Consider the following 15,812-nt stretch of genomic DNA (forward strand, 5'->3'; position numbering starts at 1 on the left):
GCACTGCAAATTAACTATTCCTGGATTGTCAAGGAGTGTTTCATCATCATTGGTTCTTCAAAGCAGTATACAGAAATCGAAATGAACCTACCATAAATTTCCTTGAAAGGCAAAGATTTTACTTGCTTCAACATGTATGTCAAGAAACCTATTTCTTTCTGTAATGCACTTAAACGAAAAGGTCCAAAGCATGACTGACATCAACTGCAAATATACATCCAATAAGCAATAATGTTAGTTTACTAACTAGCTGAAAGGATCCTGTAAAGCACTCTGCTCTGAGCTTTTCCCGCTTTGAAAATCACTTTGAAAAATAAAATGCTGAACATGTATAACTCTTGTTTGATCAGGATCCTAACACACAATAATGTGGGATTCTTCTCTTAACCTGAGAACATTTTTGATTGGAATTCCTAACAGAGCAGTTATGCTGCCCGCTCAAGGTATTTGTTCTGGAGGGACTGTGCAAGATATTGTGACTGCACTGTGTTATCTAATCTGTGTTTCTGACCGCACATATACAGTAATTTCTATGCCCTCAGTTCCTCCATATAATACATTCTACATGCAGATAATATAGAAAATGTGGTAACAGCGATAGATTCGAAAACTTACTCTTCTGTTCTGGGACACTGCACTAATATTTAGAAAAAAAGAATACAAAGATGACTAAATATGCTCACATCTTGGTGTTCCTTTGTTTAGCTCCTGTACTTGAAATTTCGAGTAAGAAAGTCACACTAGTATTGCAGATGGAAGGAAAAGAAACAGATCACAGTGTCAGTGTTCCTCCATTGTGATAAGGTTAACGCTGAAGAAGATATAATAATTTAGAGGTTTAAAATTTCACAGTTTTGGTATGAAAAATATCCTTAGATCAAATGTAATGCTTCCCTTGCAAATTCTGGGAAGAAAAAAAAAGTGACAAATAATTCTAATACAAATTTTGGTACTAACAATACCAGAACAAGTTTCTTTCTTTACCTTCAGTTTCCTTTAAAACACATACAAAGCTGTATTTAAGATTAACAGCGTCAGTAAGCAAAATTGGCTCAACTAACAAAAATTCAAGAGTTGATTCCCACCACCATTTAATCAATATCAGTGCTACACCCCAATTTTGTTGATGTCAAAGGAAATTACATGCTGTTTTTGTAAACAAAAAGAATTCTTTCACTAAAAACAGAACCAAGCATTAAGGTGTGTACATGTCCACACATCACCTTCTAGTTATGTTTGATTAATGAAGTAATAATAATAGTTCATTACAATTTTATTATTACATTGCTTCTCACCACAGCAAATACTCAGCAAATACTCAGCTGTTACAACCCTTACAAACTGTTCCAACATATAAATTCTTTCCAGAATTTTAGCCAAATTGTATCACAGAAACAATCAAGCAGATATTAACAGAGAATGAAGACTTTTTGGTAGGCACAGCATGCAGAACAACTAAGTATAAATAGTACTATTTAAACAGAAAATCAGCTTGGTCCACATCATACTTGTTTTGTGCTTGGTACAAAAGCAAAGTAGAAAATGAAGAGTAAGCAGAAGCTTCAGTGTGAGAAACAGAATGTCTGTAAGCAGAATGAGAAATGAAATTCTGAAGGTGAATTAGTTGTGGAAGCAGAGGAGAAAAACAAACTATATTCTAGTGTACATTACATAAGCATATAATGAACAAGGCAATCAAAAAGCAGGAATTTCCTAACCACTGCTAACTTGTATTTTAAGTGACAAAACTGGAAAGACAAATGCAAACAAGCTTAATAGGGAACAACCAGTTAGAAATGCTCCTCATTAAAAATGTACTATAAATTACGCATGCCTATTCTAAGAGAATAACAAATATTATACTAAGATTAATACTTCCCAGTCTTTTACAATATTAATTCCCATTTCTACTGTTGCTTTCCTCTGGAAGTGCAGATTCCAGATATCTGGTGAATATTTTTTAAAGACGAAACATACAACATTTACTGGAATTGTTTCAGCTCTCCCTGCAATTCCTGCCTCTCATCCATCTTATGACCAGAGTTCTGGTACTTACAATGTAAGTGTCAGGAATGGCTGGACTACGTTCATATTTTTCTGGACAATGGAAAATGAGAAATTCAAGGTAGACCTTATAAGCCTTGAAGTGTTTGAATTTGACAGGCTGACAGTTTGATCTATTCCTTCAACTCTATTTGCTAAATCATGCGATCATTTCACCTACTTATCAGAAAAACTGTTAATAATTCAACCAAAAGAATAAATGTCAACAAAGATGATAAGAACATTTGAGTTATTTCATCTATCAAAGGTATTAGAAAAGAAATGGCTATAATGGATAGAAATAAAAAACATTCTTGTTTCCTACTAATAGAACTTCACCACTACTATTGGTAACATTCACCCCTTTTGTGACTCCGTCTTCGCAGAACAAATGAAAAAATCATATGCTTAAAGTATCTATTCTTTTCTCAGCAAAACAGAATATATCATTAGGACAGTTATAGGAAAATAATAAAAAAGGGATATAGAAGTCTAGACTACCCTTTAAGATTATTTTTAGTGTTTCAGAGCTTTGTTTTGTCCGTTTTGTTTTACTGAAGAGGTAAGATCTATGAACTAATACTGTGTATGTCTATATATATGTATATAGTACGTATCACATGTAAGACAATATAATATATTATATAATGTATATAATATGTAATATATGTAAGTACATACAGATATAAGTATATACTTACATATGTAGAAGTATATATATGTATATAATGCTCACAAGGATGTACATGCACATTCTATTAACACTACTTGAAATGATTCTGAATTCAAATAAGAAGTCGAGATTTATTATTACCAGGCTGATGAAGATATCTTTTTTGGTAGAAGACAGAACATTCCACTCATGCCTCCAACTTAGGGGAAAGATTGAATTTAAACTTAAATATTTTACACACTACATTCTAACAAGAATACAGACCTTGAGACAGAATTCTTTGAGAGACAGGGAAAAAAAAAAAAGCCCACTATAGTATTTATTATTACAGTAATAATAATTTATTAATACTAGTATTTGTTATTTCTCTGGAACTGGTAGGTAGCATACCTGTGGGAATACAAGAAAAACTGTTCAGAGCAGAAGCTGTGGAGCAAGATAAACAGCATGAGAACCAAGGACACCTCTAAAAGAAGAAAGAACGTCTCACAGCTCTGACTGGATAAGCGCCTGTGTGAACAGTTGAAGAGTGTTTTCTAGAATGCTCTGTTGACATGTAAAGGTAGGGGTGGATGGGAAAGCTAGAAAAAGAAAACTTGTGAAGGTATATAATGATGTGAGAACTTGTAATAAAGGATTTGGATCATTCACATCTCAGTCTGCATCAGATGTTGCACATACCAAGAGATAAATCATAAAACATTTTACAAGAATCCAGCTAATGGTAAGCTATGTCACGATGATGAAACTCAGTGAGAGAAAATACCTTCATTGAGTTGCAACATCAAGGATGAATTTTATTTTGTAGCAATTAAAGCACACTAAAAAAGAAGAGCATGTGTTAAAAATACTGGCAGATCTATGTTCCAACAGTAAAAAACACACTTAAAATAGGCATAAACCAAATCTTCATTTAAAAAGTTATCTCCACAAACCGCTATTCACATTCTTCCTTTCTCTTGAATCTTAATGTATTAGATACCCTTCTGTGACATTTCTGGAAACTGCTTAATATCCAGTGGCCAAACTGGTGCAACCATATGCACTGGGAACACAAACAAAATATTGTCAGCTCTAACTAAATATCCATATAAATTCTACCTAAGCAGTCCAGTATTCAATTTGCTGCATCAAAATGGTGTTTTGTTGTAACACTGGAATAAGCAAAAGAATTTTTCTCAGTCCTTCCAGTGTCACCTGCCAGTCAGCTTGCTGTGCAGTTGCATAAAGAGTTGTTTAGAATTATATATATACCGACTTTATTTTCAACTGGAAAAGAATGCAGCTATAGCACTAGGAAGGAAATGTACTGGAAAATCAGATTCTGAACTCATTTTAAACCTCGAACCCAAGTGAATTATTCTAATGGTGAGGGGACTGAAAGCATTCTGAAACATGCTTTTATCTAACACGAACATCAACAGCAGTGCACTTCCATTAAGCTGGAAAGTGCTCTTCACATTACTGAGCTCAGTTCAAAATTCAATAACCAGTGATTTAATCTTGACAGTTAACTGACAGCTAGATCAATGCTACTAAGTTTTCAAAAGAAAGGGGTCCTCAAGCCTGATTCAGTCACCAGTGGCATACCCTAGGGGCTGATACTTGAGCTAACAGTGTTTAACACCCCCATTTATCACCTGCATGATGGGTCACCTTCAGCAAGCTTGGCAGAAGATACAAGGCTTGGAGGAAGGTGGGTACAGCACATAGCTGTACTGCTACTCAGAAAGACTTTGACAGGCTGGAGAGATGGGTTGACAGGAACCTTGTGAAGCTCAGTGAAGGCAAACGAACTCCATGTGCACCAGTACAGGCTGGAGGCTGACTGACTGGAAGGCAGCTTCTGAGACCAGGACCAGAGGGCCCTGATGGATAACAAAGAGAAAACAACATAGGAAGTACATCCCCAGAAGACAGAGGGGAATAATCTTTCCCCCTTACTAAGCATTGCTGAGGCCACACGTGGAACACGCAGGGCAGTCTGGGGCTCTGAGGTAGAAGAATGATAGGGACTTACTGGAGTAAGCCCAGCACAAGACCACAAAGACAGTTCCTTAAAAGGACTGAGGCATCTTTCTCATACTGGGAGGCTGAGAGAGCTGAGACTGTTCAGGCTCAAGCAGAGAAGGCTCAGGGGAATCTTGTGTGGTCATACAATGGCACAGTTTGCCCAGAGAGTCTGTCGAGTGTTCATCCTGTGTGATACTCAACACCCAACTGAACAGTCTTAGGCAATGTGCTCTAGCTGGCCCTGATCTCATCACGGGATTGGACAAGATGATTTCCAGAGATGGCTTCCATCATTAATGATTCTACGTATGGATTTTAAAGTTCACATCTTCAATCAAAAGAAATTTTTACAATTGAGCTTTCTAGCAGTACACTTACAGAAACAAACAAAAAAATCAATAGTAACTTCATTATAAGTAAAAATCAGGTGTGGTTCAGCCCAGACAGTCCAGAGATGCCATATAATGAAGAATAATTGATCTTTCTACTATCTGTGTACTGTCCAAAATACAAGATGAGAAAACAAAACCGCTAACTGCTACTTCAGTGCGCACTGAAGACGTCTCACATTTAGCAAAGGAACCAAGAGTCCACAAATTCTGTATCTAAAAGCCTGTATGTTCTCTCTTCATTCCTCATAACTAAAGTACTTAAAAAGACCAGATTGAAGACAGAGTAAATAAAATAACCTGCAGCTCTCTTTTAAACTGTGCATGCAATGCACGCTCAACAACCATTTTGCCTTGTTTTCCTGTTGCTCTGGCTATCAGAACATTATCTTTAAACAAACAGAATGAGAACACCATGTAAAAAGTGGACAATAAGGAGGCATGTAAATATAAGTATACATACATGTATAGGAAGGAAAATAGCCTGCATCTGTAAAAAGAAGCAGAACACTGCTATCCTTGGGAAAAATATTAGTATGCAACATTATTTTTGAAACTCAGAGTATCAGTGAAAGATCAAATAACCACATTTCTTACACAGGAGTGGTCAGAAAGACAAACAGAAGATTAAAAATTCATTGGGAAAGAAAACAAGAACTACTATTGGAAATATGGAGTACATTTAAGACAAGTTACTGTTCATGTGACCTATTTTTTGTGCTTTTCCACTAACATGCCATTGGAATATGTTAGAAACAAGAAAGTAAGCCAGATGAACTTTTCTTCTCATGTAGTACTATTATTCTATGTTCTTATAAATAGTCAGACATAAGCTATAATGGAATTAATGAGAGGACATCAAAATTTTCATCATTCATTCTCTTAATTTTTTTAAAAAAAGAAATCTTGACTTTCCAAAAGCATCAAGTTGTCATTATCAGAGTTTTTCAATGTGGAACAGCTGATACTCTTCAACATTTGGCAGTGAAGCTTGAATATCCAAAATTAGACCTTTGTTTTTGCCCTTTTGGACTGAAAAAGCCAATATAATTTGAGGTTATCATCTGCAGCTCCACTTTTGGATGTGTAATTGCAGCTTGCAGTTTAGAATGACTGTCCTGTTATACAACAGGAAAACAAGAACTGATAACAAATAACATAGCTGCTTTTGCAGGAACTGCCCATGCTATTGACTGTATGTTCCATCAGTACTTTGTTTCTCAACAGTTTTTTTGACAGATTAACAACTGCACTCAGCAACTATTTAAACTCATTAGAAAAAAAAAAAAATGCAGTTACAATTAAACAGGACAAAAATATTACTTAGGCTATCTGCAATATTAAATTGCAACTAATATGCTGAAATTAGTATTGCCCTTAGATCTCTTCACCACTGAGCTGTATCCATTTATCACCTGAGACTGTCCTTGTGGAACCATTAGGTCATACATCTTCAAAACAATTTAGCTGTATTAGCTAGATCAAAATTCTTGCAAAAGACTTACAGTCTACCTTACTTTTTTTTTAGAAAATTACAACCAAATGCAATAATGAATACAAATAACTGTCATAAAAACTCATTTCCTGTTGGAACAGCCAGTTTGGGCTCCTCACTGTAAGAAAGACATTGAGGCCCTGGAACGCGTCCAGAGAAGGGCAATGAAACTGGTAAGGGGGCTGGAACACAAGCCTTATGAGGAGCAGCTGAGGGAGCTGGGATTGTTTAGTCTGGAGAAGAGGAGGCTCAGAGGAGACCTGACTGCACTCTACAGCTTCCTGAACGGAGGCTGTGTTGAGGAGGGCTGGTCTCTTTTCCCAGGCAAAAAACAGGACCCGAGGAAATGGCTGCAAGCTGTACCAGAGGAAGTTTTGGTTAGACATAAGGAGAATTTTTCTCTTTTTCTCTCAGAGAGTGTTCAGGCACTGGAGTGGCTGCCCAGGGAGGTGGTGGAGTTGCCGTCCCTGGCAGTGTTCAAGAGTTGTCTGGATGAGGAGCTGCAAGATACGGTTTAGGAGCTTGTGGTAGCAACGGTAGTGGGACGATGGTTGGACTAGATGATCTTGCATCAAGGTCTTTTCCAACCTTGTGATTCTATGATTCTAGTTAAACTCATCATTTACTCCAGTTTTCAGGGCATAATAAACTATTCAAAAGGCTAAAAAATTTAGTGATAACTTCATTTCAACCTAAGCATTTGGAAAGGGACTTTGACAAATGCTTTTTACAAAATAGATTAGTCTCCCTTGTTTACAAGCTTCTTGACTTCAAAGAACTCTCCCATTTTCACAGTACAGATGACAGGCTGTCTGAGCTGAAAATCCTTGATTTCCTCTGGAATCCTTTTGAAATACTGGCATCACACTACCAACTTAGATAGTCAGTTTTAGGTGTGAGGATACACACAGCAATTTAGCAGTTTGGATATATCAATCCTTGAGAATGCTTGAATGAATATCATTACTTTATAGTAATCTATTTTTTCAGTCACATTGTCTTTCTTTTGTAATTTCTTCTACTAGCAATTCAGCTAGAGGTGCATTCTCCACTGATTTCCACATAAAGAAATGTTTCATATGAACCTTCAATCTCCAAAGGTATATGCATGCAAAAAAAATTTAGTCTTATGGCTTTGTTTCTTTCCTGCAGGTTATATTCTTTGATCAGCTTGCAGCTGTACACACTCTGATGGACTCTGTTTCCATTATTTTCAAGAAACAATTCATTGTTATTTTTAAATCGGCGAGGGTTGCTCCTGAATTTCTTCACAGTGAGCTCTTATATTTTTGTAATTAACACAATACGGCTTAATATCTATTTATCCTCCTTATATTCACATGACTTCAACATTTTGGAGGATGCCTTGTAACATGGACTTCAGAAGAAATACAGTCAAGAATGACGTTCTGAATCAACTGGGGAAAACTAAGCACAGCTTTCATAGTCTATGGTAGTCACATATTCCTCAGAAAAGGCACCAGATTGAAAAATCTAGATTTTTTTAGGTGCACAAAGCAGACAGAGGTCACATGCTATCACATGCGATCCAAAGTTAGATTAGATTGGTAAGAACTCAGCTTTCCTTGCAACAATCCAAAATTCCATCTTACAAGAACAATCAGTAAGTAGCAGCGCTGGACCTTGTACCTCTCATTAGCACAGACACTTTCAATCCCAAAGGATAATTTGTGGAACAAAGGCTTGTGAGCTATCTAACTCTGGCATATCAACAAGCTGAGAGGAAGTGGAAAAGTCTTAATTTACACGTTCTCTCAAGATACAGTTTCATAACCACAGAAGAATGACTGAAATTTCTTAACTACATTTGGAAGGTAACCATGACCTAGAACCTACATCATCAACAAGGTAACTAATATAGATTTTACAAGCTAAGTGCAACTCAAAACAGATCTCCTAATTATTCCTTGGAAAATTTACATTCCACAGAATTGATAGGCTTTTTGTTTCTGCCAGAATTACACATTTCAAAGCAACATGTCTGATACAGAAGTGTCCCACCAAATTCATTTGCATGGATACCATCATGATTTTTAAAGATGAAGAACATTTACGGTACTGAGCAGCAGATGAAATATTAATGACCAAAACCTAGATAGTAAGTTGTTTTTAGATAGTTTTTAGTAAACCCTGCTAGTGTTGATTCAGTCTATAACAATTCTAGGATTAATGTCGAAGTGTCTTGTGAATAGAATGGAAATCAAAATACAAGCTACATTAAATAGCTCATGTCACTGGAAAAATTTGCAACTACATAACATGAAGTTAACTTCAACGTGACTGTATATGCAATCTGCTGCCAACAGTCAGATAAACCAGATGCAAGCTTACTACAGAATTACTATTCACAGATCAGATTGTGTATTCTGGTTTACAAGCTTTGGTGTCTTTTAATACCTCTCATTTTCATTATCTCATAATCCTCAGCATCAATAAACTCAGACCTGATTTTGATCCTGTCCCTAGAGCGCATCTATAAAAGCTATCCATACTACTTGAAACAAATTAAGACCTCCTATACTATCAGTCTGAATACACTTTGAATTACAATATAACCTTCATGTGCGGGGTTTTCTTTTTTTCTGTTTTCTTTCATTTTCTTTTCTTTTTTTTTTTAATGTGAAAAAAATAGGCCTAGCAGCACTACACAATTAGGTCTTAATAACAATCAATCCTAATTATTACAGCAGTATTACTTTATCTTCTTTCACACAGGAAGAGCTTTCTGCATTTTCTATGTTAGTTTTCTTCTTGTAAGTACGTTTTTCCTTGCAAACTTCAGAAAACCTCATCTTCATCAAATGGGACACTTCATCCTTCACAAAGGACAAACAAAGACAGTATCTGAACAGTGTCTGGCTTCCTCTGTATGATCCTCTAGCATATCTTTGTAGTGCTATTACAGTCATCACTGAATAATGCTGCAGACTTAGGACAAGGTAATTTTTTTTTCTCTTGCCATAATACAACTTTTTAAAGTTTACTTACTCTTCATCTTAAATCTCATAAGACATAAAAAAACATGCAATGGTGTGGAAGAGGCACTTGCCTTAACTCCAAGCTTCAGTCTGCAGCACTGATCAGTGATGGGTGTGACACCAACAGAGTGCATGATGAAGTATCACATAAAGGAAGCTGAAGTTCATGAACGAAAGGGAAAAATAAAACATCGTTAAACAGTGAGAAAAAATATGAGAGAAAATTTACTCAGGAGCATGGAGTAGCTAGAGAAAAATATGCCACTTCAGCTTCTCAAAATTTCCCAGTTACATCCGTTTTCATTCTTCTGGAAAGACACCTCAACTGCCATAACATGGATATAAGCTGAAGATTTTCTTATTTCCTGGGTAAACTTTTGGTTTTAGTAAGGCTGATGGAAAAACACTCATCAAGCTCAAAGATACATTATTTTAACCCATAGCTCCTCTGTACGTAGTAGTGAACACTGGCAATTTAAAAAAAAGCATTACATGCTGTTTGTTTACATACATAAAAATAATTATGTAGTGACATGCTAATTAACATATCATTTGTTTAGTTGTTTCCTTAAAAACTGTATGTAATCATGTGAACCTGAAGTTATTCTCACGTTAGATGTGTTAGATGTTAGATGTGTCCTTGCAGTACTGCACTCTCCTTATAATTGTAATTATTTCAATGCAGACTGACTGTCCCACTGTAAATTCTTACATCTTGTCTCACTTTACAGGGAAAAGATGAACCCTCTAATGCTTTCAATGCAAATAAATTCTTCTAGATAATTAATAATCTTGGCAGAATATTGCTTTCTATGTTGATAATGATTTTATAAAGTTGAGAGCATATCTGACAAATAAAAATTCTTTCATTTGTCCCAAATACTCTCACTCTGAAGTAGAATTACTTTGAAAATATCATTCAGACTGCCATATTCGAAATTCATGCAAGGTCATGACAACTTGTGCATTTACAGTGTTAACCTATGTTTAATTAATGAATATGTAATGTGTTCCCTTTTAACATCACGATTTGATAGTGAGCATACTGACACACCATTATGTGTGTGTCATAGAATATGGCTGAAATATAATTTTGATCTGTGCTGACGCCTAAACCAGCATAAAATAAGACAAGGAGGTAATCATTATTTTGATGGCACAGCTACACTTTCTTAATTCTAGATAAGACTTCTCATTACTAAGCCCAATTTTACACCCACCTGCTCTTTAATGATGGCCAGAAAATCCCCAAACCAAAAGCAACTATTGATATAATGTGTGTTATTTTGAGGACTTACTAAATTCAAACCAAAAATACAGAAAAAAAACTCATTAATATAGTGTCAGACTCTAAACATCTGTCACGATAGCAAATTTTGAAATGTGAGCTAGGAAGCTTCACATCTTCTCATGGTCAATGATACTCATCCTCACATTTTCTCCAGTTGATATCTAGGTGAGCTTTTGGAAAAAAAAAAGAGCTATCAGCACAGCTCCTATTTCTGACATAGGATTATCCAGTAGATCCCACTGATTTTAATTGCTTAAAACTTTTTGTCCAGCTGGACAGGCCAAGTTTCATGAATTGAAATACATCTCATTATTTTTATTTGTAAGTTTGACTAAAATCATCATTGCTCTGATTATTAATCTTCAATATTATTTAAAGCTAAAAGTTTGAAGTCATGTCTTAATGTTTGTCTTTGTATGAAATGGAGTCTCCATCATTCTTTACAGAAGCAGAGATGGTAAAATGCTTTGAATATGCCATTACATAAATATTCTACTGTTTTGATCAATGAAAATGAAAATTTCTAAGTACACAAATATTCAAATCACTTGAGGACTACAGGGGAAGGGGGTTAAAGCTACGTTAGAGAAAAGGAAAAAAAAACTGTATTGTGAAGCTGTCTGAATGTATGAGTCACCTCTAAAAAAGTATTGAAAAAGAAGAATTTTAATTAAAATACTTAAATATTCGGAATAGTTTAATAAGAAACATGGAGCAGCATCAGAACAAATGGCAGGTCTGAGACATTTCCACCAACAAAACAGAACTTCATTAAGTACATTATATGTGTAAATCCAACAATCACGCCTGTTCCCATCCTAATTATGATGATATCTTGTAAGGCTACCACTAAGATACCATCTTTTTGTAACTGTGCTACCGCTAAGATCAAATTCTATTGTATTTACACCATCATTAAGCTATACAAGCTCTACATAAATCGTTAATTACCAATTCATACTAAGTACTTTAGGACAGTGGTACAGTATTATTCTAAAAGTGCTTTTTATCTAGAAAATGGTTTAAAATATATATATGTATATATATATATATATGTATCGAACTAAACTACCAGTTTATTTTCTCTTTTTTTTTTCTTTTAAATAGCAAAGAGTGTTTTCAACATGGTGTCTTGATCTTGTTGAGTGAGGTTTCTCCTTTGAACATAGAAAAGTAATGCAAAATTATCCTAGAGATATTTTCTTATTGTCAGATGATACATCCGATTAAAGCAATTACAAAATAAACAAATATAAAGCTCAGTTACAGAAATTCTAGATGACAGAAGTGGAAGACATTTCAAATCACACTCATCTGCTCAGTGGATCTTTCTTTTTTTGATACTTTAGATTTTTGGTAGGTAGGTATAATCCATTATTTCTCAATGTTTTCCTTCCTTGTTAAATGTTAAATTTGTTAAATTTATACATTTACTTAAGTATAAAATCTGAAGTTAATATTACAGCTGATTACAGAGTAATTCAATGAGTTTGAGTTCTCCAGGAAAGATACAGCACAGAAAAATGAAAAGGCATGTGCAGATTTTAACACTTCAAGTTGCTTCTAAAACTAAAATTCCTAAAAACTTTTTCTGACTCCTTTCTGTCTACACTAAGTCAATGCCAAAGGAATGTTCATAAAATGAAAAATACTAAGTAGCAAATAATAAATCAGGTTTACTGATAGGCAGACAGCTTCAACATACTGCAGAACAGGTAAATTAACACATCCTCTTCATGTTACACTCTCTTGATTATAACAACTTTGCTTTCTGAAGTGTACAAACACTTCCATATTCACATGCAGTGTATAGCTCTTTTACCTGATACGAAAACACTACCAGTTGCAGCACATTCATGGGAATGGCTTTCAAACACATGTAATGAAGCATGAAACAGCAATTCAGAGGTTAAAATGACCTTTCTAAGCAGGCATAGTACTGTGTATTCTAAGAAGAAAGTGTTCAGATAGCATATAAAATAACCACAAAAGACTACTCACCATGTCATATGCTGTTACAATCTTTTTCAAGACCTCTGGAACTATCCCTTGGAGCTCCATAGTCGGATACTGATCATTGAGATTCAGTACTACCAAGGGTGCACTATCAGGCCCAACCAAGCGCGTAGACACTGCCAAAATGCACTGCATAAGATTTGCTACAGGAGAGAGGCCACATAATTCTTTGAATGAGACTACTGCATTCTGCAAAAAGGAAAGAAAGAGTTTCCTTTACAGTTAAATACAATTTTAATTTATCATTCTTTCAGGTTAATATACAACACTACAGCAGCTGAGCTAAAACGTACACAGATTTTCCCCGAAGAACTGGCAGCTTTAAAGCAAACAAGATTACACTTGTAGTTAACTAGAAACGTTAAAAGTTCCAACAATACCTTCTGCAGCAAAAATCTAATTAGAACAAGTGTGTGGCCTATTCCACTACTAAAATTAACAATGCAAATAAAATGAATTCTGAAGCATACTGCTTATTTGTTTTGAAAAAATTCTGAAAGATATTTCAAAGTAACTTACAATACGTTATCAGGAGAAACAGCAGGTGGTGAACATCCCATACAAGCAAGGTGGAGTGGAAGGAGAAATTCAGCCCATTTGTAACTTTAGACATACCTTAACTATCATCCAGACGTGCTGTGGATCTGCTGGCTCCCATTTGGTGCAATTCACAAACTCAGCACTCCACTACTGATGTCACTCCTATGACAGGATGACTTAAACCAATTTTTCAGGTACTTTTATATAAATTCCAATTTTGTATATTTCTCTAAAATTTATTATAGTTTTAACTGCTATCCAATATGGTGGAATATAAAATTGCATGTTAAAACTTGAGAAGAATTTCCAGTATTAGAAATACAATGTGACTCCAAGCAGCCACTGAAATTCCATGAGAGGAATGTTCTCAGCACTGTATTGAATTTAGGATTTCTGTACCAAGTGGGAGCTGGTGATCTCTGGCAGGTCTGGAGTTTGTTTTCCTGGAATAAAGAAAAACATTGCACATTTGAGTTACAAATGTGCTCAATGCTCCCTCCTCTCTCATCTTACCTACATTGGGTATCTGACCAGTTTTTAGGACTGATTAATCATTTTCATCAAACCATTTTCCATTTTGACGGCTCTTTTTTTGGACAAACTACCTTGAGGGACGTAATGTCAACTTTAATGCAAATAGTAATCAAATGTGAAATATTCTGCACTCCTTTTATGAAACAAAATTAAAAAAATAGATTTCAAGATATCTACATACAGGATATCCGTGCCAACCTATGTGAATACCTACGTGACATCTATTACGTTCACTTACAGTATACTTCAGTAAAGTAGCGTTCAGTAAATGTCCAGCAAAGACAAACTACTTCTAACAAGCAGACTACAGCTTAATGATACAATAATTACACAGTTGGAAGGAAAAAAAAAAAAAGAAATTGGAACGTCTTTTCAAGCCGATTTTGTTTAACAGCATGAATAAATCATTGTGATCAATAATTTTACAGAGAGGTAAATGAGAGCACAGGGAACATACACATTAGCTACTGGCAGTCAAGACAAAGATACAGCTGTAACTCTTGCCTTTGACTTATAACCCTATATCTGACTCCATCAAACAATTTAAACATACATCACATCCACTGTTCTTTCATCAGTGATGGACACATAACAAGTTATGACATCAGCTTTTGTCATGGCATTGCAGTGCATAACAAAGATGATAAAAGGCTACCTATGATTAAAAAATATGATTTAAAAAAAAAAATTAGACTTCCTGCTCTACAATTCCTTATTTTTTACCTTCTTCCAGTTTATTTTAAAAACAAAACCAGTTTCTCAGTATCTGGCTTCAGGGACATTATGTTCTTCTTTACTCCCAAAAGCCGTAATTCATAAATCACATTCCTTGACATAAGCTGGTATTTATTTTGAGTGGCTTACTTATTTTTATTAGCTGGAAACCTTTAGTTATACAGATTTTAAATTATGCACATTATATAACCTGCGAGGAAAGCTACACAAAATTAATGTTCCTACATATACATATCATAAATACCTTCTTGATAGCACTTTGGGATACAATAACAATTTAGTTGATGATGCAACTTAAACTGAGAGAATAAAATATCTAAGACATCTTCCAATATCTGCCATTCAAAGACATCATACTGCAAAGACTGACAGATTATAGCAACTCTGGAAAACAATGCAGCACATGCAGTGAAGAGTTTAAAGCAGCTACAAAACCTGCACGTTTTTGCTCTCCTTAAATCTCAGATTCAGCTATTCCTTGAAAGCCATTTTAAAATACAGTACCTCTTATATGACAGAATTTTATGCTTCAAGAGATTAACTACACATAAAGCTCACTCTATACCTAGATTGTAAAGCAAAACACTTTCACAAACCAAAATATTATCTCCATATCTTTCAAATAATTTCTTAGTACAGTAATTTTATATATCAAATAGAATGGGGGAGCTTCAAAACACTGAAATACTTTCTTCTTCCATAAAGAGAAAAACCAGTTTTAAAACTGTACTACTAATAAAATCTCTTCAAGATAACATTATTCATGAAGAAAATTTATCTACGCTGATGTCTTTGATCAGTTTCCCCTTCATGTTAAATAAAAGTATGATGATTTAATAAGGCACTTCATTTCAGATGAAGTTGCTGAATTTTACAGATCACTGCTAGTATTTCTTCAGAAGTCTGTAATTAGTTAAAAGCTTTACTAAATAAAATGTAACTTTAAAGTCCTCTGATTTAGAACTAAAAAGAGCTTATTTACCTGAAATCTTTATTAGAATCTCCAAAAATTGCATTTGGAAGTTAGATCTCCTGGGTTCTGCAAAAACAAGCTAAAATCTTACTGTACTTTCTACTAGCATAT

At 34.9% G+C, this 15,812-nt stretch overlaps 1 protein-coding gene across 1 annotated transcript in view; it reads right to left on the reverse strand.

Annotated features, from left to right (window-relative positions):
* The window catches only part of PLCL2 (phospholipase C like 2), a gene marked incomplete at both ends in the record, with an annotated part of 97,968 nt that overhangs the window by 27,772 nt on the left and 54,384 nt on the right, over nucleotides 1-15,812 (reverse strand). Inside the window, one exon of the mRNA XM_079538184.1 lies at nucleotides 12,905-13,108. Coding sequence (XP_079394310.1) covers nucleotides 12,905-13,108 — 204 coding nt within the window. The remainder of the gene's footprint in view (nucleotides 1-12,904; nucleotides 13,109-15,812) is intronic.

Source organism: Tetrao urogallus (assembly GCF_951394365.1).
Source record: "Tetrao urogallus genome assembly, chromosome: 7".
Classification (NCBI taxonomy): Eukaryota; Metazoa; Chordata; class Aves; order Galliformes; family Phasianidae; genus Tetrao; species Tetrao urogallus.